Below are 22,726 nucleotides of genomic sequence, written 5' to 3'. Positions count from 1 at the left end.
TTTTTTCTGTCAAGATGGGTTGCTGAGTGTACATTACTGAGAAATAAAATGAACTTTTTTGATTTTTGGAAAAAGGCACGGCTGTCTCACCCTCAAAACAGCTCAATAAAGAAGTAAAAAAAAGTTACATTTGGCCAAAACCTACGTTTAACTCGTCTGTACACGTTAAACTTTTGTTTCCCCTTACCTTTCAGGTTTTCTGTAGATTTCTATGTTCTTTTCAAAGTTGTTGGTCAAGCTACTAAGTCAGCTGTGTTTAGCTGCTTTGCTACAATTAAAAATCTGTTAAAAATACAAACCAAATCCCTGGCAATTACATTGGGGATTTGCCTTTGTTAGCTTTAAAGTTAGCTTCACACCTCACTCTAGAAATTCTCAGATAACATTTGTTGTGTTTTTTGTGCATGTCATTAAATGTGTACAGAGAGGAACTGCTGCTGCTCAGAGAGGAGGCGGACAAGAAGATCAGTGAGCTGGAGGGAGGATGCCAGGAGCTGCAGTCAGTCATCCAGCGGGTTTCTGAAGACTTCCAGAAGGTCAGTCCTGAACACAAGCCCACAAGCTACACTCTACCACTTCATTACTGAAGACATCAAAACTATTTATTCATAAATAATTTTTCAAGGCAGCTGTGAATGTTTGTTTTCCAGTCACAGAGTACGGTGTCAACTTTAGAAAGGTCCCTCCAAGAATTACAGACTGAGCATGAGGCCCTGAAGTTGCAACAACAAAAGGTCAGAACATAATTACATTGGGACTCTCCATTAGGGTTGGCTACCTTATGGTGCCTTATTTCGGTAAATGCCTGCACGTCACTCTTTCTTGTGCTCCAAAATGGAAGTTACAGGACAGAAAAGCATTACTGTGTGTGACGCTAGTGAACACTACACTTGGCAGCAGGTAATTTTAGTCCACCGTTACTGTCTTTAAACCAATCAAAATCGCCTGGGCGTTGCTAGGTGCAGGACAGGGCCACTGTGCCTCTGCAAAATAGCCTCGGGAAGGAACTTGTTTTGGTGGAACATGTGAACGTTCAAAAGTTTGTCGTGCAACAGAAAACTCCGATTGGACAGAAAGTCTGGCTAGCTGTCTGGATTTACCCTGCAGAGATCTGAGGAGCAGGTAACCATAGTCGTCAGAAATCCACCAGAGGTTAGAACGCCAACACAGAGACAGAGGGCAGAGACACGGACATCAGGCCGAAATGAGGGGCAACCCCTTAAATGAAATGTTGTTAATATAGTCTACCATGTGGCAGTATTTCACTCATAAGGATTCCAACACTGAGACAAACAGTACGACTGTCAGCATCTATATACACAGAGGAGACTTTGTGCACTTTGAGACTCCATGGCCACTGCTGCTCTAGGAGAAATAACACCAATGGGTTTGTTCAGTGGAAACTCGTAAGCTTATTGTGCATTCATTGTTATTGTAAAGTACCCCTCCGCCATCGAGTGTTTTTTTCTTTTTTGTCGTTTAAAAGTAAGTGACTGGTGACATAAGCTGTTGTTATAAATTGTGAGTAAATCATTCTCTTTTAGAATAACAATATTAAGAATACAGGTTGTAAAAATTAAGTTGAGATAAAGTTTGCTGGAAACGTGTTTCATGTCTTCCATCGCCATCGTCAGGCTGCTGTAACGGAGGAGGACAAGGAGCGCTTGTTAGTGGACCTTCAGAAGAAAGTGACATCTCTGGAGAGACGGCTGCATGGGAACCTGAGCCAGGACGAGCATCTCCAGGAGCTTCTCCAGGAGGTGAAGAACATCCAGACAAGGGCTTAGTTTAGGCCACTGTTGGCTAGAACCAGGGTTCAAAGTTAACTTATTTGTCTACCAGCCAAATGGCTAGTGAATGGTCAAATTTCATCAGCCACTCAACAGATTACCATTGTTTTTTGGTGCAAAAAATGAAATTGTGAATTTTCTACAAGATATTGCAATTACAATTGTTGATAGGCCGATTTTATCGCCCGGACGATATATCGGGCCGATACGTGGCTGCTGCGCTCAGCAATAGTTTTCTCCCGGCATTATTTACACACTGTGTTGCTGCACTGCCCCTCCCCCATTAGCACCACGGCAGTCTTAAATTACAAAGCAAGGACTTTATTTCAACGGCTACTTTTCAGGTTTATTGTTTTCTTAAATTATTTAAATGTTTGACACAGGACATTTAGTGATAACCTGATTATATCTGTCTTATAATATATTAGCAACCAATGCATCATCAAGGCTGTGTTGTAGATGCACAGTTAACCATATTCAGTGCACCCATCCGTATGATGCACATTGTACACATCATTTGGGTGATATGGTAAGATGATTGCATCAGTGACACTGATTTTTCTGTGTTTTTCTTTATTATTTTTAAAGAAATGGCAGAGCAGTATCGGCTCCAAATATCGGCTCAAGAAAATCGGCAGCCCGTATTGGTCACAGGCTAAGGCTGATGAAAAAAAACGATATCGGCACTAAAATGAAAAATCGGTTGATCCCTAATTACGATTCGATTTGCGATCCCCCCAAAAAAAAAAAAAAAGTTTCAAAGAAGTTCAATAGTTACTATAAAACAGATAAAAGATGTCATTGAGCATTATAACATGAGACAGCATCAAAGCTTCTCTATATTCTTATGCAAGAATGAGAACATAGATATGAACAGTAAGTGTTTTTCTTTTAATAAGCATGGAACATTGAACTGTCAAACAAAACATTAATCACAAAAGTTTAAGTTTTAATAATAATTAAAAAAAATCTAAATATTATCAGTACTTTCCTGTAAACTGAAATGTGCAATCTGCCTCAGTTCAAAAGCAACGTCTACAAATTAGACTTTCATTCCCAATTCTTATCGTTTTGGTGCTGTTGATTTTGACTTGAGGCTGGTTAAAAACATCTTTGACAAAAATTCCTCTTTGCAGGAAAATGCAGGAAAACCCTAGAGATGAACAAATGTATATTTTTAGATAAAACAGATGTTGACAACATTTTTCTTTGGGGACATAATTTAAAGTTGGATAAAAAGTCAATAAACTGCAATATGTTTAAAATCGTAATAATATCCCAAGCCTAATAGATGTCAAGCTTACGTTAAATGTATTTCATTATGATTAGGGAATGATGTAACCTCCTATTTATCAGTCCAGTTGTTTCCTTTTCAGAAGTCCAGCCTGGAGCAGAGTTTGGAAGACACCAGAGCAGAGCTGCTGCTCGTTCGTACCAACCACGCTGAAACTGTCAGCTCTCTGGAGACGCAGGTAAACCGCTGCATCTGAACACTAACCACACCTACTAAATCTATAAACCAACATTTGGCATCAAATCTAGAAAGCCATTGTTATATCTTTTTTTTTGTGGATTAGGTTGAATTATAACTGCTGTAAAATCTTCTCACTTTGCTAAGTTAGCAAACTTAGGTCATTAAATAACAGTTTATACTCTTTCAGTTTCAGGTGAATAGAAAGAATGCACCTTTATTTGTTCCCGTTTCCACTAAAATGACATGAAATCTGGTCAGTTTAATTAGGGTTGCACAATATTAGGAAAATATGCGATAAAGTTGAAAATTGCTTTAATGATGTTACTTGCAATAAGTAAACAGATATTAAAGTGTATTCCTTTTATCTGCTTTCAGTATTGTGCTAAAATACAATAAACTGCTTTTTGAATATAAAGCAAATAAAAGGAAACAATGTTCATCATTGTTTTATTGAAAAAAATTCAACATTGAATTGAATTTAAAAGTCACCACTAAAAATATGGCAGTTCCATTTTAAAGTGCAACTTTCCGCTGATATCTTCTTTCAACTAACACAAATTCTCTGTGTGTCTTTTGCGATTTGTTGCAGCCTTTTGCGATGTATTTCTGGTGGCAGTTAATATTGCAAAGAAGATAAAAACACAATACATTGTGCAACCCTTATTAAAATTTCAATCCAAAGGAAATGTTGACAAAGGCAATGCTTCCTCGGGAAAATAATGCGGCTTTCATATTGAGAACAGTCTTAGCAAAGATAATAAAACAGTGTGACAGAATGTCCCTTTAGCTGTTTGTGTCCTGTCTGAACTAGGTATCCAGAATGAGCTGCAGCATTACTGATCTGCAGACCCTTCTCCGACACAAAGACGACTCCTCCAGAGCTTACAGAGAGCGAACTGACACACAAGTAAGCAATCAGATCACATTACTGCAACAGTAGCAGATCATGGAATTATTAAATGACCTTAATCAGCTTCTTGATCCTCTTAAATCATTGTTCATTAACAAAATCACTTGGATGTGGGGACCAAGGGAGCGTAAAGACTGTCAGATGACAGCTGACAACAGTGAAACATGATGTTAGGTCCATATGTAGGACTTTAACGATAACCGGGGGGTATACAGTTATACTGTATTCAATGTAATATAACCGTTTTCCTGCCTCATGGCATCTTAGAGTTATTGATTACATGCCACTTTGCAACACCGTAATGAAACAGAGACCTTACAATCAATATTTATTGATTTCAATATTGATCAATCGAACACCAAAGATTTTTTCGTACAACGTTGTATGTTTTGTACACCTCCTGTCTATCTGCTTCAGTCAGGATGACATCCACAGTCTGTCCCCAGCCAGCTAGCAGCCAGCCAATATCATGCCATCCAAACCCGATCAGTACTTAACTCCGATGCTAAGGACGCTAACGGCAGGTTACTGAATCTGGGAAACAGACCCAGGCACCCGAGTCAGAACAGCAGCCAACAGCGTGTGGCAGGGCACCTTTAAGCAATGACCAGGGCATTCTTGCTGGGCTGACTTATGTGTATAACAATTCATACTAATACGTCTGGTTCCCTAACTTTTAACAGGAAACAAAAGGATTTCTGTTGAGTGGCAGATGATGCTGTTCAGTGTGGAAGTCAAGTCACAATCATTCATTGTACTACTTTCCGTCTCAGATAGCTAATTTGGAGCAGAAAGTCCAGGAGAGTAGAGAGAGACTGAAGAGTGCAGAGCAACAGGTCACAGAGAAACAGCAGCACATGGCGACACAGGTGAGTGCCACAACAGTCAAGAAAGAGCACAAAATGACTCTTTTCCCACTCTCTTTTTTTGTGCTAGTTGAAAGACAATATCAGCAGAAAACTGCAAATAAATATAACTTTCCTTTTTTTAGTGTTGCATATTATATTGAAATCCCCCCAAAAAAATTAGCAGAATACTGAAAGCAGTGGAACTGAGTAAACTTTAATATTTACCCCAAGTTATATCATTATCAAGATATTTCAAATCGTTATCACACATTGCATATTTTCCTCCTATCGTTCAGCCCTTGTTAAAGTAGTTTTTTGTATGTGTATGTTACATATGCATTTGTGTGTTGTGTTCAGCTAGGAGAGTGGAGTGCAGAGAAGGCCTTTCTAGAGCAGCAGGTGTGTTTGTTACTGCAGCAGAGTGAGGAGAAGACCAGCCGCTTGGAGGAAAGCCTCAGCTCTTTACAGACAGAAAGACAGATGTTGCATGACAGAATGGTAAGTTCTTCTTCTCAATTTCAACTATTTTCATTTTTCAAAAAATGTATCAATCAAACAACTTATTTGTCACGTAAAATCATATAAAAATACAATTCCATTAAAATGCAATGCTGTCAGTTCCTACAAATGTATTTGTATTATGTATTTGTATCGTAATCTGTGCAGTATTACAGGGTTTCCCCCAGTGTATTGTAAGCCTGATGGCACACCGGGCCTGAGTTGCCCCCCGCCCCAGGCTTAAACTATGGGAATAATTTTAGAATGTATTTTTAAGATGTTTCATTGGAAACTTAGACGTAGTCATATTTTCAAATCTCCAGTTAGCGTTTAGCACTGCCTTAATGTTGAGCCCATGGAATTTGTGTTTAGCTTTTTTAATTTCACAATTCCATCCATGATTTAGTTATTATGAAAACTACTCTACATTAATGCTGCTCTCAGTCTGTGACTAGCCCCAACCGAGCTCTTATTTAAAAAAAAGACACTTGCCACGTGGCAAACAACTTTCCTGGGGGAACCCCAGAGTCATGCTGTTACTCTAGGACAGTGTTTCTCCAACTTGTTTCAATAGTACGCCCTTTGAATTGCTTTTTTGAAATATTTTTAAATTTCACATACCCTCTGCACTCCCTACGTATACACATACCCCCATGTGAGAAACACTGCTCTAGGTTAATGAATGGTCATTGGTTTGCTCTGTAATGACTGTTACTCTTTGCTGTTGCTGTGTGCTAGGCTGATCTGGACAAGCAGAGGGACGAAGCAAACGCCACTCTGAGCCTGCGGACGGAGGAGCTGGAACAGTGCAGGGTAAGATCAATTTTAATAGTTTTTTGAATGCACAAATTCATGTTTGATTGACTTTTAAGTGCAGATGATTCATATTATCTGGTGTTAATGTGATTGGTTTTAAGAAATACCATTAAACCAGAGCACATTTTCGTCCCATCCCTGAATGCTATGTGAACCAGCCAGACTCTCCTTCAGCGCGCTTTGGAGGAGCGTCTAGCAAAGCAAGACTAGCAAACCTTGCACATTCCATCCAGTTATAGACTTCACATAATATGATACAGCTTCACTGACGCCAAAAGCAATATATGTATTACTCACAATTCACCAAAATTATCAGATCCAGTAGAAATATAGAGATCTAAAGACTTATAAAAATGGTAATGTTCATAAAAGGAAATCAGAGGTATCTGTAGTCTTAGTCCTAAATGGAAACTTTGTTTTTTTATTTCAATCTAGACCCTTTTTTCCTATATGTATGTGTCTAAGTGACTGATGGGACAGTCTTTAAATCTAAAAGGGCTGTTTTTGCCATTGACAGACTCTTAGACCCTTAGATTATTATTCTAAGTGTATGACACCAATATGGAAAGGATCCCTACAGTGATAGACCTTTTTAGTCTAACATGAAACAGCAAAACCAAAAAAGGCAAGTAGAGTCGAGGCGAGTGGAGCAGGTACCATGTAATGGAAAAACGGCATTAGCAAATATGATCTAGCTTGACTCAACCCAAAATTCCCTTTTTAATGTGTTACCTCAGGCGGAGCTGAACAGTCAGCAGACAGTGAGCACAGAAATTGCCAAAGCTCTCGAAGAAACCAGACGACAGAAGGAGGAGCTGCAAACACAGGTCTGTAGGCCAACATACTGTACATCATGCAATGTTCATAATAATCAATAGGCAATGGCTAACATGGGGTTCCCCTCAATCATGGAGCAGTCTCTCTCTCTGGACAAGTTCAAAGGAAGAACAGACAAGTTGTTAATAAGTGCACTGTACCTTTGTATTTGATCACCCACAGATTATAATGTTAAAGAAATTGAGAGCCGGTTGTCATTCTGTGTGAGTGGGAAAGTCTGCACCATGTAATGGAAAGTGTTTGCCTTTGCTTGTTGTCAGGTTGGAGAGCTGACCCCATGTCTACAGATCTCTCAGCAGGAACTGTCCGCTGTCACTGAGAAGCTAGCACTGAGAGAGGAAGACATCAAAACTCTCCAAAATGGTACAGAAACACAAACTCTTTAAAAATTGCTAACTAAAGTTCCTTTGCTTCCATTTTGAAATCATGACTTACGCTCCTAAAGTATTTCTTTTTTGTGTAACAGTAGTGGCTCATTTATTAAAATGGTGGACCACAATTAGGTAAAATATCATCTTAACATTTTATGACAAATCCAATGTGATCCATCGATGTGGTTCACCATCGTAAGGAGGGATTTGATTGTGGATTGAAACAATAAAACAGAAATTGTGGATTTCAGGAGAAAGATTTAACATTACATGATGGTGTCAATGTTTTTCCATTCTGAAAAGACTACAAATATAGGGGAAGTTATGAATACTGTACTTGTGTGGCTGCAGGTTGCCTGTAACTCCGCAATAAAATGAAAGAGGTCTAAAATCCAATATTTTGGATTGTGAATTTTATGTTTTGTATTTTAAGTGGTTTATTGTGTTGTTTTATCATTTTTGGCTCAAATACAATTGTGTATTTTGGCTGTTAAGGCATGTACCGTACATTTTGGTCAAGTCTTTCTCCAAATGTTATTAGTTGAAGCACACAGTTCCTGTAATAAGTCTAATACAATAAACTGTGTATCCAATGACATTCAGAACCTTGTGGACAAAATGTCCCATGGAAACACATTAGAACCAGCATGAAATTATAAATTAAATTATGTTAGGCTGCCAGTCCACAGCCCTGGCTTCAAAACTGAAGTTTAACTGTTGTCCACCAGATGGAGGCATATACATGCCCTTTTAATTTTTAAGCGATTACTACTGTATTATGGAACTCTTAGGCAAATGTGTGCAACTAAAAGTGTGTGTGTGTCTGTGTGTCTCTGTCTCTGTCTCTGTCTCTCTCTCTCTCTCAGAGGTGCAGTGTCGGCAGGCATCACTGGTCCAGCTACAGCAGGTTGTGGAGCAGCAGCGAGCCCAGCTAGAGCAGATGGAGCTGGACAAAGACTCCCAGCTGATCAGCCTGAGGGAGGAGCTGCTCAGCCAGACACAGCAGCTAGACGGCTGCCAGGCGCGGGTTAGCACCTACACACAAAGTCAGAAATGCATACGTACATAAGCTGTTAAATGGTATACTTTTTATTATTGCAGCAAGCACAATTAGGAAGTTGTTAAGGATTTTAACTCCAAGCAGATGTTTTTCCTTTCATTGTTTTGTTCAACTCTGCCCAGAAGTCAGTCTTTAATATCTGGCTCATTGCCTGTCACACAGTAAAAAAACAATAATCAATATGTTGCCCAGCCCTACAGTATACATTCATTTATTCTCTTTGTATGTGCCATTATCACATTGCTTTTATCTCGTCTACATTCAGATTTGCTCATTTCTATAACATGTTTTCTGCTACAGCTTCTTTATAGAGGGTAACTGCCACTAATATACATATATACACATATGAATTAATGGTCAGTGTGGTTTGGTATGTTGCGTCAGATCTCATACCTGGAGGTTGAGGTGGAAACCTTGACAGAACAGCTCCACAGCCGTGAAGTGTGTGAGGAGGATCATAACGGTAGTGTGACGGTGGATGATCTGGATCACATTCAGAAGGTCAACAGAGAGCTAGAGCAGCAGCTCACCGACAAGAACAGGGTCAGTTCCCTTCATACTCCCACTCTGTTGGTCCTCTAGCTTTTTATCAAATATAGCAATATCAGCTCCAAGCAGACACATTCGCAAGAGACATCTCCTCCCACAGATAAAACACATTGACATTTATTTTTGCAGAGCATCAAGCAGCTGCAGCAGAGATTGGCAGAGCTCAAGAGGACGCTGCAGAAGGAACTGGTGAGACACAGTGAATCTCATCATGGGTTTCTGTTTTCCTTTGGTCTCAATATGTCTGCAAACTAGGCTTGGTCCAATTTTTGGATTTTTGATAGTGGTACCCAGGCCAATACCCTGACTTTGATACCAGTTCCTAAACAATTCTTCTTTCGATACCAATTTTATAAAACAAATAGAAATTACAACATTATGACACACATCTTTTTATTTGTTTTCCAGCTCCTACTACATGAGCCCCTTCCCAGTGTGTAGCGTAGAGTTTCTCCTGCGTGTCTCTATGACATGTAACAGCCAATCACATACACTATTAGATCTTGGTAGAAGCATTCTGCATGCTTAATGGCTCACTGACGCTAATGAGATTTACTCCTTTGGTATTGTAATTGGGTATTGAATGAGGAGGTATTTTTCAATACTCAATACGGTCAGTGGCTAAATAGTATCGAATTCGGTACCCAGCCCTAGTGAACAGCCCAAACTGAACAATTCTTGATAAAGGAGCTAGTCCAGCCTGTTCTTTATGTAATCTTATCTTTCTGGCAGTGAACCCCATTAAAGTCTCTGCGATGTGTTGGGTGAAGTGCACCCGGGCAGGTAGAACAGACCGGGAACAGGGATTTCAAGTGGTGGTTGAGGCAAACATTCCTCATTTAAGGGCTTGAAACACAAAGGAATCTCAATCTGTTTCCAAGGCGCTTATTGACTCATTTACAGAAATGGTTTGGTTCTTCAAATAATCACACTTCAAACAGACACGCTTTATAAGGCTATAACGTAGACGGTAATCTTCGAGATTTAACTTAGTGTTTTTAGTTATACAGTGCTTGGGGACTTTCTTTACCTTGTGGAACACATAACAAAATCTAACCTTCAGTTTCTGGCAAGGAACAGGAGCTCTTAAAATAACACGCCATCCACTGTTACAGCTGATGTCTTATTTCACCTTTATTTTTACAGGCAAGTCATTAAGAACAGGTTCTTATTTACAATGGCAGCCAGACAAGTAGCAATGTCCTTGAGTTGAGTTGATTGAGAACCCAATCAATCAAAAATCTTGTTTTAACTTTGTCATTATGGGGTATTGAGTGTAGATTAATGAGGTAAACATATCTACTTCTGAAATATGGGTTTCTTTTTAACTAAATTACAACAACAAAATGGATAGGGTTCCTTACAATGCTCTTTGCCAATACAATTTATCACTTTCATTCCTCTGATCTTAACTAGTCAAAATAATTCATAATTTCTGCTTTTTTAACTTAAACAATAGGTATAATTCTATATAAATGAGGGTTATCAACCATGGATTCCAAAAATGTGTGTAAAACTAGTGGTAGTAAGGTGGTGTTAGTGAAAACTTCTAAAAAAGGGACAAAAATATCAAATCTTATCCAAAAAAATCAGATACACACACACACACATACAAAAACCACAGACAGAGCTAGCTATAGAGCTGCTGTTAGAGCAGCGAGATGAAGGGGTCTAAATACTTTTTGAGTGTCTTTTTCTTTATCCTCTGTAGAAGTTAAAGCCTGAGCCAGAAGCTGAAGGGAGAGAGAAATTTCCAGAGAGTCGAGCAGAAAAACAAGAGAGATTTTGTCCAGACCCGCTGCCAGCATCGATGCAGAGCCCCCCAACCTCCAACACCACGGTGACCAACACGTCAGACCTCAACGACTCACGAGAGATCAACTTTGAGTATCTCAAACATGTCGTACTCAAATTTATGTCATCCAGAGAGGCTGAGGTAGGTCCTCAGTGCACATTATTTAAGTCCTAAGACATCTAAAATACGTAGATAAAGCTTTTGTGTGCAGCTTTGTAGGTCTGCCTGGTATTGACTAAATGACTGACCCTGGTTCTGTTACACACCCAGTCGGAATCTCTGTGTCTTGCTCTTTCTTTCTTTTTTATTTCTTTTTTTAAATCTCTTTTTATTCGTGTCTTACAGGCATTCCAGCTAATACGAGCTGTTTCTGTGCTGCTGAACTTCACTCGTGAGGAAGAGGATATGTTGAAACAAACTCTTGAGTACAAGGTTGGTTTAAGTCATCAGCTTTAAACACTTTCATTTCAAACAGACATCTGCTCTTAGACGTCTGGAATGTGTCAATTAAAACTCCACTAATGGGCGCCTGGGTAGCTCACCTAGTAGAGAACGCACCCATATTTAGAGGTTTACTCCTCGACGCAGCAGGTTTGACTCCGACCTGCAGCCCTTTGCGGCAGGTCATACCCCCTCTCCCTCCCCTTTCATTTCTCAGTTTGTCCTATAAAAATAAATGCCTAAAATGCCCATTAATAATATTTGTTTTTTGAATATTTATGTTTAATTAATCCGCACTAAAGTTAATGTGATCAGGGAGGAAAAGTCTCAAACATGTACGCCATGAGGGCGCACTAACCAAAACCTATTAAGTTAGCATCTGGGGTGCAAGTAGAAACCTTAAAAAAAGAAGAAAGAACCGCTTGGTCAGAACATAATTTCACACCACGGCTCACAATGGGCCAAGAACCACATGTAAGAAAGAAATCCTCCTTAAGTGGCACCCACGAGTGGTTTAAGTCAACCTTCACCAGTTTTGTTGTATTTAGAATTTTTCTCTTGGTTCCATGGGGTCCAGGTCCATAACAGATCAGCCGTACATGTCGCAACTTGCCAAACTGTAGCCCCAATAGAGCAGAAACCATGCTCCGCTGTTACCTAGTAGCAATTTTGAAGTCCATCACTCTACTTTTTGCAACAACTGCAAGGGTTCTTAAACCTATCTCCTCCCACTTTTGTTTCAATTGACACCAAATTTGGGCAACTTCTCAACTTTAGAATAAAATTTCCCCCATAAATCTTTTTATACAGTACGTTGCTTACCTCATGACTGCTATGTTTTGTGTTCTAGATGTCCTGGTTTGGATCCAAGCCTTCTCCAAAGGGTGCCATCCGGCCTTCAATCTCAGGCAATCCAACTCACTGGAGCTGATGAGCTGCAACTATAGCTATTTAGCTATAGCTATAACTATGTAGCTATAGCAATAGCGATGGAGAGAAAGGAACCAAAGGACCACCGCAGGAGGAAAATATCCGTCCGCTGTGGCTTCCATCACTGAGCAGGACTCAGCTTTAAACAGCTTCCCACAGTTTTTCTCGGGCTCCGTGTGTGAAGGACTGTTCGGACACAGCTGCACATTATGTTCCTAATCAGCTGTTGACTTTTTTTGTCTTTATCTTTTTTTTTTTATGACATTATTTCCTTGTCAGTGGTTGAAGCAGATGGACTTTTAACCATTATAGAGGGTAAACTATCACACATAATTAACACTGGAGCTTTAAGTGTCTCAAGTCTCCTTTTTCTTACCTGACAAATGTCGCAAATCTGATGTTTTCTGTTTAGTGGAAACAGCAGAAAGCGAGTAAGCATGTCAGAAATGAGACAGAGGAATTACCAGACTGACATAACTGTTAACTTTGGGGCTGCCTTAATTCTGCCCAGATTCTAACAACACAAGTTACATCTACATGTGACTTGATGCGACTGTCTTCACTCAACAAATGGTGCGGCATTGATTGCTGAAGGATTCTGTCACTTGGTTCATCTTTAGGTTTTAATGACATGGAGGGCTTCTTATTAAAATAGCATTAAATGGTCACTACAGTTCCCCAAGCTGATTGGTTTCAGTATCAGTGAGAGGTTATTTAATAGTATTTGCCAAATGGGCATTATGGAACCCATGCAACTTTTAGGCTAGACCAGCCCTTCAATAGCAATCCCACACTACTACTGGCTAGGCGTCCATGCTAAGGCAAGGTAACATAACCCGATGTTCAGGTCCTACCCCCTGAACAATGGGCTAGCCTTACCTTAACCAATAAAAGTCAATGCGTAACCCAAACCAATCAAGGTGCTTCATAGGGCGAGACATGCCTAGATGTTACATGGATTCATAATAACGCGCCAAATGGACATAAATAGTTCACATTTATGTCAATATTTAAAACTACATTTGGAGTTTGAGGCCCATTCATCAATTTTCATAAAAATATCGTCAACCATTGTTCTTTACGGAATTGTTTTCTTTACTATCTGTAGAAATATTCACAATAGCATTTTAATGATTGTGTGTCTACTAGGGCTGCATGATATGAGGAAATTATGCAATATGTGCTAACGTTGAATATTGTGATAACGATATTGCGTACGATAAACAGATATTTATGTGTACTGCTTTCAGTGTTCTGGTAAAAAACTAATTGCGTTTTGAATTTAAAACTCATTCATATTCACTCACAAACAATCATTTCCAACATTCGTTTATTGGACAAAGTGAACTTTGAATTAAATATAAAAGACACAATTAATAAAAGAATGACCGTTGAATTTTACAGTGCAGTTTTCTACTGAAAGTGTCTTCCACGAGACATCGCAGCCTTTTGCGTTGTGTTTAACCCGCCAGTTGAAATTGCGATGACAATAAAAAAACTATATATATATATTCATTGTGCAGCCCTAGTGTGTTCTGATGGCCAAGGATTGCAGTTAGTATAAGACCACTTTAGAAAGCTCCTTGCACCAACAAAAGAATCCAGGCTAGGATTTCTGTCCTGTAGCACCCCTTCAAGAAAAGACAACGCTGACATTTTACCGTTTGTTTTTATTTTAATGTTTAATTTATCAATAATCAAAATTAAGTTGGGCATGCATTTTTAAATGAAACTCCCTCGCTGTCATTTTGCCTTGAAATGTCATTTTCTTCATGTGGTACTGGTACTGATTTAAGAGGCTGGTACCAGTTATGCAGTATAGTATATGCAGAGTTTAAAAATCTGCTAATATGTTGGCCTAAATATATAAAAATTTACAGTAAAAATAAACATGGTGGCCTGTGAGCCAACATGCAGGCTGAATTTGGCTGCGCTGTAGTTGAACAGCTCATACCTTACTGCTTGGCCATTGGACTGTTATTACTATGACGTGAGCCTCCCAGCAGACCTTGCTCTCAGATCCTCCCTCTGTTCACCTGGATTGCCAATCTAACCCCGGCCCTAACCAAAAGCACCCATAAACTAAAACATTTGACTAAAGAGTTTGTTGTGGGATCGTACTGTATTTACGTAGCTTGGAAGTTCTGGCTTGGAGGCTCCAGTCAGGGTAAAATAAAGACTCTTTTTTTTTTTTGTGCAAACGCTGCTACTGGGGACACAAAAAATGGCTGATGCAAGCTGTATGCAGAGACTGTCTTTTAACACCAATATGAATGATTTACACTATAGTCCATTTGGATAATATATATGTCATAAAATAAGTGAATGGCCTGTAAATGATGACTGGAGGACTTGCTCTACCTTTACCCGCCTTTGGTAATGTAAATGAACCTACATTCCACATATTTATGTATAGAAATATGTACATATTGTATGCATTGAGAACTTTATAAATCAGTTGATGTAAATGGTTTGATGTGACCAGTTTGCAGTATTTATCAGCATCATCATATACCACAACCCATATGTCTTTCTGCCGCCTTCCCACTGCTCATCACTATCCTTCCGCACAGTGTGACGTCGGTCACAACATGATTTCTTTTTTTCTATTTATATCAGTGGAAGCCCAGGGAGTCGTGCATCAATGCATTGACTCCCCAAAAGATCCCGGTTAGTCTTTTATAATTCTCTTCAATTCAAAAAGCCACAGGATTCTTCATTTGTATTTATTTCAGTAATATGATTACGATATGAATCCATTGGGGTGCTGTCTGCAGAAGATCACTGTATTTTAGGTTGGATTGTTGTTTTTCTGGTATTTCAAATTATATCTCCTATCTATATTTTGGAAAAAGAACATCTTTAAATGCCAAATTGTCATCATCTTGTGTTATTATTGACAGGTAACGAACTGCTGCGGTCCCCCAGACTCTGCTGGGTGAGGTAATAGACTGTCTCCATGAGAAACTAAAGAAACAAAGAAAAGCACTTTTGAATCTGATTCTGCTGTAAGATTAAACCATGAAACACGATTGTACAATCACTACAGCTTTTCTGTCTTTTGCTTTTTACGATTTAACAATTGCTTATATTACAAAGGTTTTTCTTTTCCCACATTTATTAATAATAAATCAATCAAATCACACGTTCTGGCTCCAAACCCTGCATCTTTGGTGGGAATGTTTCTTTGTTGACAGTGGGTGAGAGGCGGTGTGCACCCATGACAGGTGGTGGGAGTAACTCACCGGGCTGTAGAACAACCATTCACACCTATGGGAAATTTGTAGTTTGTGAAAGATTTTTTTTCTTATTGTTGATAAGGTTCATTTTGAACATGTTGAAATTAAAAAGAGAAAGTACTGTAAGTACATGTACATTTCAGTCCATGCAACAAAAACTAAATACACAGCAAACATATCTTTCAAAACTATGAATGAACTATGATTCGGATAAAGATTTCCATGTTTGAAAAGTAAAGTAGGAAGAAGTTAATAAAACATATTTTTCTGGTCCTAGCCCCTTTTCTACTTTTGTACTTTAGTTATGTACAAACAATTGAATTATTAACATTTTACCTTCTTTTTTTTTTATCTTTGTACTGTTGCAATGTTTGTGAATTGCATCAACTGACAGGACGTTAGCAAGGGCCCAGACTGTTGCCTAGCAATGGAATTCCATTGAAAAGGTCATATATATATATATATATATATTTATATATATATATATATATATATATAAAGTAAAGTATAAAAAGTGGTTACCGGCTACTTCACTTCTAACCAGAAGTTGCACCCATTATCATTTCTACATTTCTTTGAAGAAACAGTGCCAACCACTGCATCACAATGCAAATGCTGGTATTGAAAATGCCTTTTCCTGTTTCAAAAAAAGATTTTCTCAAAGGGTCACTAGGTAACTTTAATGTAAAAAAGGCTTTTTGTCATATTTGCTTCAACCTAATGCCTCTGTTCCCTGATTAAGAGCCAACAGTGCTGAAACCAAAAGTGGATGGCATCTGTTTCACAAAGACTCACAGCACTGTAGGACGCTCCCTGTCTTTAGTTTAGTGGTTTACACATACAAATACTGATTAACATACACATAATCAATACAAGATGTGATGGGTGATGCACTCTCCAATGCATAATCCTTTCATTCATTTAGCATGAGTACAAAAGTGCCTGAGTTTTACAAAGCAATGTGATTCTTCCGTTTTTTTTCTTTTTAATACATTTGCAAAACAACAACATCTCAAAGGCCTGTTTTGCTGTTGTTGTGTGGTACCGAGTATACATTTAAATTTGTTTTGCATAAGGCTGCAACATGACAAAATGTGAAAAAATAAAGGAATGTGAGTACTTTCTGAACTGTAGGCTATTTCCTGTTTTTTGATTTACTATTAGGACAGACTGAATCCCATTTCTCTACCTTCCCCCTTCCCCTTCCCCCTACCCCTTCCCTTGAAACCAGGTAGTAAGGTTTAGGGATGTAACACCTCCCCCACTATGAAATGGGTACCACTTGGCACATCACCATACAGTGTTGATCACAAACTTCCAAGGTTGCAGTCTGCAAATGTGTCTATACATCGGCAAAAACATTACATAAAATATAATATGTTACAGAACCATTATCAACTATTAGAACCAGAACTTACATGTCACACACATTAAAAGGCACTCAAATGTGTAAAACTAAAAAAAAGACACCCAAGACCACAAACAAACAAATTAACTACAGCTATTCTGATATTCCAGACCAGTTGGGTTGGGAACCGGAGGGTTGCTGGTTCAAATCCTCATACTGGCCAAAGTATGGTGGTGGACTGGTAGCTGGAGGAGTAGCCCCCCCTACTCTGACATCTCTCCATTTAGTGCATGTATAGGTACTGGGCATATTTGTGTAATAACAACAGAGTCTAAATTGTAATTTCCCCTTGCGGGACTAATACAGTATACATAAAGTATACGTTATGAAGAGATTTTTAGCTGTGTAAGTTGTTTCTGCTTTACCACGCTCCACCGTCAGCGGCGCTGTCTGTAGGATTGCGACGTGACATTTAAAGCGACGAAGAAGAAAGAAATTCTCCGGAAGCTACTTTCTCTGAGCACGCGGTACGTCCGGCCTTTCCAACAGGGCAGCGAGAAGGAAGATGGTGAGGCGCGCTGTACTCGTCAAATAACTATGATTTTATGGTGTTTATCCGGACTAAACCTCAATAAATGCGGGATATGCGTTAAGATAAGCGTATCATGTATGTATTCGTTTAAGTGTTGACCAGTAGGCTGCTACTGGAAGGGAATAAAATGTTATATTATGGAGCGCTGGTACTGACCGACGATGCTAAGCTGAGTTGCTAGCTTTAAGCTAACGTTAATGGCAACATGTCCGACTGTTGATAGCCAGCTAACCGAGAATACTGACTAAGTACTGGAAGAAATGTGCGTATATTCGGGTAAATGATTTAATTGGCTACATTAGAGCAAAGTGGCGTGTAATGTAAAGTGACGGTACAATTAATACGTTATGTTGGTGTGTAACGCAACGAGATGCGTTCACGTACGCTCGACTGACTCGTGTCTGGAAGAGAAGATCTCAGGTGGCGTGAGACCAACGTTGTGCGCTGTCTTTAACATTCTACATGTTTTCTTCTGTCACGGACCAGGCCAAGATCAAGGCAAGAGATCTTCGGGGCAAGAAGAAGGAAGAGCTCCTTAAACAGCTGGACGACCTGAAAAATGAGCTGTCCCAGCTCCGTGTGGCCAAAGTCACCGGCGGCGCCGCGTCCAAACTCTCCAAGATGTGAGTAACGTAACGTTATGGTATGACATGGTTTAACACTCTGGCACATAGACCTACTAGCACCGGGTTGGCCCAGATTTTACATGAGGGTCTCTGGCTCCACGCTCGTGATAATAGGTGCCGTCTTTGATGTCTAAATAGACCGTAGACCGACCTATGGACCACCCTGGTCTGGCATGAACACCTGGCCCATTGACAGGGGCTGCTCCCGGTTTGAGCAAGACTTGGATGCAAGTATTTGGCGGCTTCCCTCAAGAATACCTTATGGTTTTCAATGAAACTAAATTTCCAATTTTACATCATTTTAGACCATTAATACCATACATGTGTCCAATGTTGCTAAAGCTAAAATTGGAGCAGATAAATGACACTCAAAGCTTAAAGACAACACTTCAAGAAGCCCACTAGAGACCAGCTATCATATCTGAGGAGACTTTTTAATGCTCAAATTGATTTTAGAGCTGCAAATTAATTCATATATTGACAAGTGTTGAGAGAGTAATGGGTTTAAGGTGTTTCTAAACGTCAAATCTGACCTTTTGAGCCAGTGGGGAGTTAGACATGTGCAGACTACTCAATGTACAACAGTTTTCTTGGCCACTATTTTCTTTCATAGTAATTATAATATCATGTCATGTATACATTTTCCATCAAATCAAAATGTGCGCTTTGGTTCTCTGGTCGAGGATGATACTTGTTGAGCTGATGTTTTGCTGATGCATCTTACAACTGCTTACCAAAAGACTGAGACTAGAGATGACCTGAGTGTTCTTCATAATCAGTACCGTAATATGGGCTAAAATAATACAGATAAGACTATTTGATTTGGCTGTTCATTGGGGTTGCAAATTAAACGTGAAACAGTTCTCTATAACAGTTGTCATGTACTTATTTTTCTTTTGTGGTGATTTTAACATGAATTGTGTAAGCTGAATTTGCTAAGACTAAATCACCATTGAATCAAATCCTGCTGTACTAAAACAGTGCCTGACTTTGGTGTTTGTTCATTACAGTCGTGTTGTCCGCAAATCGATCGCCAGAGTCCTGACTGTAATCAACCAGACACAGAAGGAGAACCTGAGGAAGTTCTACAAGGTGAGACCAACCAGCTAACCTGAACTGTAGTAACACTGCACCTTACCGACCTCACATTAGGACATGTCTGTTTGGGAGCTAAGCTTCTCCCCTTTGGTTCTCTGGTCGAGGATGATACTTGTTGAGCTGATGTTTTGCTGATGCATCTTACAACTGCTTACCAAAAGACTGAGACTAGAGATGACCTATTCCTTATAATCCATACATCATGGTGGTAAAATATCATCATCCCATTAAAATAGCTATCAAGTGTGTGTGTGTGGTCCAGTAAACAGAATTTACCAAGAGCATATTTTGAAGGAGAAACAAATGAAAAGGCCAAAATCATACTGGCTGGGCTATTTTATTCACTTTAAACACAGGATGAATAAATCTAGATTAGAGGATGCTGAACTGAGCCCCCCCCCCCCAGCAAGCCAGCTAACTTCCTGGCCGCCCACTAAATTAGTACAATGTAACAACTTAGTGTTTCATTCATACTTGTCATAGCATAGTGTAACAGTACAGAATGGCAGCGTGGTGGGGGGAGCTAGGTCACAATCGCTTACATAGCGGAAAATACCTCAGTTGTTATACACTCAGACGGGGTAGGTCCTGACCCCTCGGCTACTTCCGCCTATGGTTTACATGACGTTATTTTGATTTGGATGTTCACTGGGTGATCAATAAACTGTTGCACAATCTCGTCACTGCAAGAATTAAGCTCCAATTTATGGTTATGATTTTTAGATTTTCACCACGGTTGCAGGTTAACATTTTTTCCTGTCCTTCGAGGTTCAAATAAAAAATCAGCTCCACTGTATGTGTACTTAATATCTTTTAGGGTAAGAAGTACAAGCCCTTGGACCTGAGACCCAAGAAGACGAGAGCTCTGCGCCGCCGGCTCAACAAGCATGAGGAGAGCCTGCGCACCAAGAAACAGCAGAGGAAAGACCTCCTCTACTCCATCCGCAAATTTGCAGTCAAAGCTTAGAGGCTTTTTCTATTGACAAAATAAAATCTGTGTAAAATAATTTATTTTGTGTTTTTTCCACAAACATAACACTTAAAGCAATCCCTTAAATACATTGAAGCAGATATAATCCATAACAATGCATAACGATTTCTCCAGATGCTGAAAATGGGCTCATGGGTATAGTACAATCTTTAGTTTCTTTAAATGTTGAAATGTAATCTTTTTCTTATCTAATACTGCTGTGAACAATCAAATCGGAGGTAGGAAAAACAAATTAGCTGCTGAGGCGTTAGGGTTGTATATTTTTTTTCCTTCTGCCTATTCTGGTGGAGATGTCATGAATCAATGAGCCCATGTGATGGAAACCTTCAGGTAGTATCAGGGGTGGGGTGGAAGCTCTGAGACGTTTCTGCTTTAACATTCAACGCGTTAAAGCAGCCCCTCAGGACGGCTGAAGCACTACACAGCATGTCTAATGCTTTCAGTGTGCAATTAAAGATCAAACCCAGGTGTTATTAAATGCACATATTGTGCAACATGTTGCAGTTAGATAATTAATGTATTATCCAAAAATACACAGCAGACATTAAGGTTTCATGTTGGCAAAATAGTGTATGATTATTTTTAAGCATTGTCATCCCGTCAACCATGAAAAAAAACACATTGTCACTTTTTCAATGTAGTGGGTGCCTTTTGTTTTCTCCATTTATTTGCCATTTCTAATGACCTTTTCAGCGCTTATTTTAAAGGCCATTCTTTTGTGATTAAAAAAAAAGGTCAAATTTGACCCAAGGACAACATGAGGGTTAAACTTCATTTAATAGTTGTGCATTATATTAACACTGAACTTCACAGAAAACATCTGTATGCATAACCAGTGTGTAATAAGTATTCTTCTTAACCTTTGTGGTAACTCCGTGTTCTACCAAGAAACTGACTGTTTGTGTGGCTGTCACTGCTTATTTAAAATGAATTGAGTCTACCTAACCAGGCAGTACACTTTCTAAATATTCAGTACACCAAATGACAGTTAAGTCCGTACTAATCACTAGATTCTGAATTCTGCTACAAGCATATTATCTGCTTTATTCAGAAATCTATGGTGAAACAACCCTGACATCCTGTAAGGGAACAGCCAGATTCTCACTGGGTTTGTGTCCTCGTGTGTTCTCATGTCCTGTCTGGATGGGGGGCCTGTCCTGATGGAGCCTCACACCTCTTTGATGACAGCGAGTGAGAAGGCTGTAGCTTAATACCCGTTATATATAAGTATAATGATAGTTTCCTGTGGAGAGTCATAGATTCATAAGCAGAGTTGGGATGAACAGCAGCTGATGAGTGAAAACGTAGATTAAGTAAATTACACGCTAACACTGCAACAAGTATGATAACTTGCAGACATCATAAAGCTATCTCTGGATTGTGATACTGTCTCCATGTTGTGATAGATGATCCCAACCTATGAACTAACAGTCTTATATAATCCATACCTTGTGGCAATGTAGGCCATTTGAACCAGAGAAGTGTTTAGCTGATTAAAATACAGAGCTTAAATGTATTAAAAATATGAAACATGAACACATCTACTGTCTAGTACAGTCAGCTGAAATTTAATTTGCATAAACTGTATGTAAGCAACTAAATGAAATGCTTACTGGCAGGTAGTAGGAGGAACTTGATAATAATAATGTATTCTTTATTAATCCCACAAAGGGAAATTCCAATGTGTAACACTCTGTTGTTATTACACACATTACACAAACATGATCAGTATCTATACATGCACAAATGGAGCGATGTGAGAGTTGTACTCGTGAACACGCAGGCCACAGTAAGTAATTAGGTTGATTTTTGTTGGCTCACTTTTACTCACAACATGCTAACCGGCAAAATAAGATTCCATTCACTATGCTAAGCTAACTAGCAGTGTTGCTCCGGACTAAAACAATGCATGCACTGAGACAAAAAATGCATTGCGCCCCCCATCTGCAGCTAGGGGAGAGTGTGATAAGCCCTATTACACCAAACAGCAGCATGTTCCTTTAATACCTTTTTTTTATAATAAGCATCTAATTTAAGAGTTTAAAGCGGTCACATCTTTATTGCCACGCAGATTGCAGACAACTCTTTAAAACTGAAAAAAAAAATCAAAAACAGTATCAATCATACAGTTAAATCTCTTGTGTCAGTCAATCTCTTTCTCTTTCTCTTTCTCTGGACTGGACTGTATGTAGCGGTGTTGTTCTGTAGTGATGTCTGAGTTAAATGGACTGTATGTAGCAGTGTTGTTCTGTAGAGATGTCTGAGTTAAATGGACTGTATGTAGCAGTGTTGTTCTGTAGATGTCTGAGTTAAATGGACTGTATGTAGCAGTGTTGTTTGGTAGTGATGTCTGAGTTAAATGGACTGTATGTAGCGGTGTTGTTCTGTAGAGATGTCTGAGTTAAATGGACTGTATGTAGCAGTGTTGTTTGGTAGTGATGTCCGAGTTAAATGGACTGTATGTAGCAGTGTTGTTCTGTAGAGATGTCTGAGTTAAATGGACTGTATGTAGC

General features: G+C 39.2%; 2 protein-coding genes across 6 annotated transcripts in view; both read left to right on the top strand.

The window, feature by feature from the left end:
* The window catches only part of golga1 (golgin A1), a 26,018-nt gene extending 10,656 nt beyond the window's left edge, over positions 1 to 15,362 (top strand). For 4 of the 5 annotated variants that reach the window (XM_034872413.1, XM_034872411.1, XM_034872412.1 and 1 more), the window contains 17 exons: positions 425 to 536; positions 651 to 734; positions 1,635 to 1,760; positions 3,167 to 3,262; positions 4,076 to 4,171; positions 4,948 to 5,043; positions 5,380 to 5,520; positions 6,259 to 6,333; positions 7,074 to 7,163; positions 7,434 to 7,536; positions 8,411 to 8,571; positions 8,989 to 9,147; positions 9,283 to 9,342; positions 10,865 to 11,089; positions 11,294 to 11,380; positions 12,240 to 12,328; positions 12,363 to 15,362. In XM_034872413.1, coding sequence (XP_034728304.1) covers positions 425 to 536; positions 651 to 734; positions 1,635 to 1,760; positions 3,167 to 3,262; positions 4,076 to 4,171; positions 4,948 to 5,043; positions 5,380 to 5,520; positions 6,259 to 6,333; positions 7,074 to 7,163; positions 7,434 to 7,536; positions 8,411 to 8,571; positions 8,989 to 9,147; positions 9,283 to 9,342; positions 10,865 to 11,089; positions 11,294 to 11,380; positions 12,240 to 12,320 — 1,792 coding nt within the window. In that variant the 3' untranslated portion in view covers positions 12,321 to 12,328; positions 12,363 to 15,362. The remainder of the gene's footprint in view (positions 1 to 424; positions 537 to 650; positions 735 to 1,634; positions 1,761 to 3,166; positions 3,263 to 4,075; positions 4,172 to 4,947; positions 5,044 to 5,379; positions 5,521 to 6,258; positions 6,334 to 7,073; positions 7,164 to 7,433; positions 7,537 to 8,410; positions 8,572 to 8,988; positions 9,148 to 9,282; positions 9,343 to 10,864; positions 11,090 to 11,293; positions 11,381 to 12,239; positions 12,329 to 12,362) is intronic. The other variant, XR_004656734.1, reaches the window with a different exon arrangement.
* A 1,993-nt stretch (positions 15,363 to 17,355) lies between these two features.
* rpl35 (ribosomal protein L35) lies at positions 17,356 to 20,226 on the top strand. The gene is made up of 4 exons (XM_034872422.1): positions 17,356 to 17,474; positions 17,985 to 18,121; positions 19,135 to 19,216; positions 20,040 to 20,226. Exons 1-4 carry the CDS (start codon positions 17,472 to 17,474, stop codon positions 20,187 to 20,189), a joined length of 372 nt encoding a protein of 123 aa, XP_034728313.1. The 5' UTR covers positions 17,356 to 17,471; the 3' UTR covers positions 20,190 to 20,226.
* The last annotated feature ends 2,500 nt before the right edge of the window (positions 20,227 to 22,726 follow it).

This window comes from Etheostoma cragini, chromosome 5 (assembly GCF_013103735.1).
Source record: "Etheostoma cragini isolate CJK2018 chromosome 5, CSU_Ecrag_1.0, whole genome shotgun sequence".
NCBI classification, from domain to species: Eukaryota; Metazoa; Chordata; class Actinopteri; order Perciformes; family Percidae; genus Etheostoma; species Etheostoma cragini.
This window is presented reverse-complemented; position numbering and strand designations above follow the sequence as displayed.

Bases quoted from the DNA above. Each gene is read 5' to 3' on its own strand.
- rpl35 (XM_034872422.1), top strand. The intron at 18,122-19,134 runs GTGAGTAACGTA...TGTTCATTACAG, and splicing joins GCGTCCAAACTCTCCAAGAT to TCGTGTTGTCCGCAAATCGA. The intron at 19,217-20,039 runs GTGAGACCAACC...AATATCTTTTAG, and splicing joins ACCTGAGGAAGTTCTACAAG to GGTAAGAAGTACAAGCCCTT.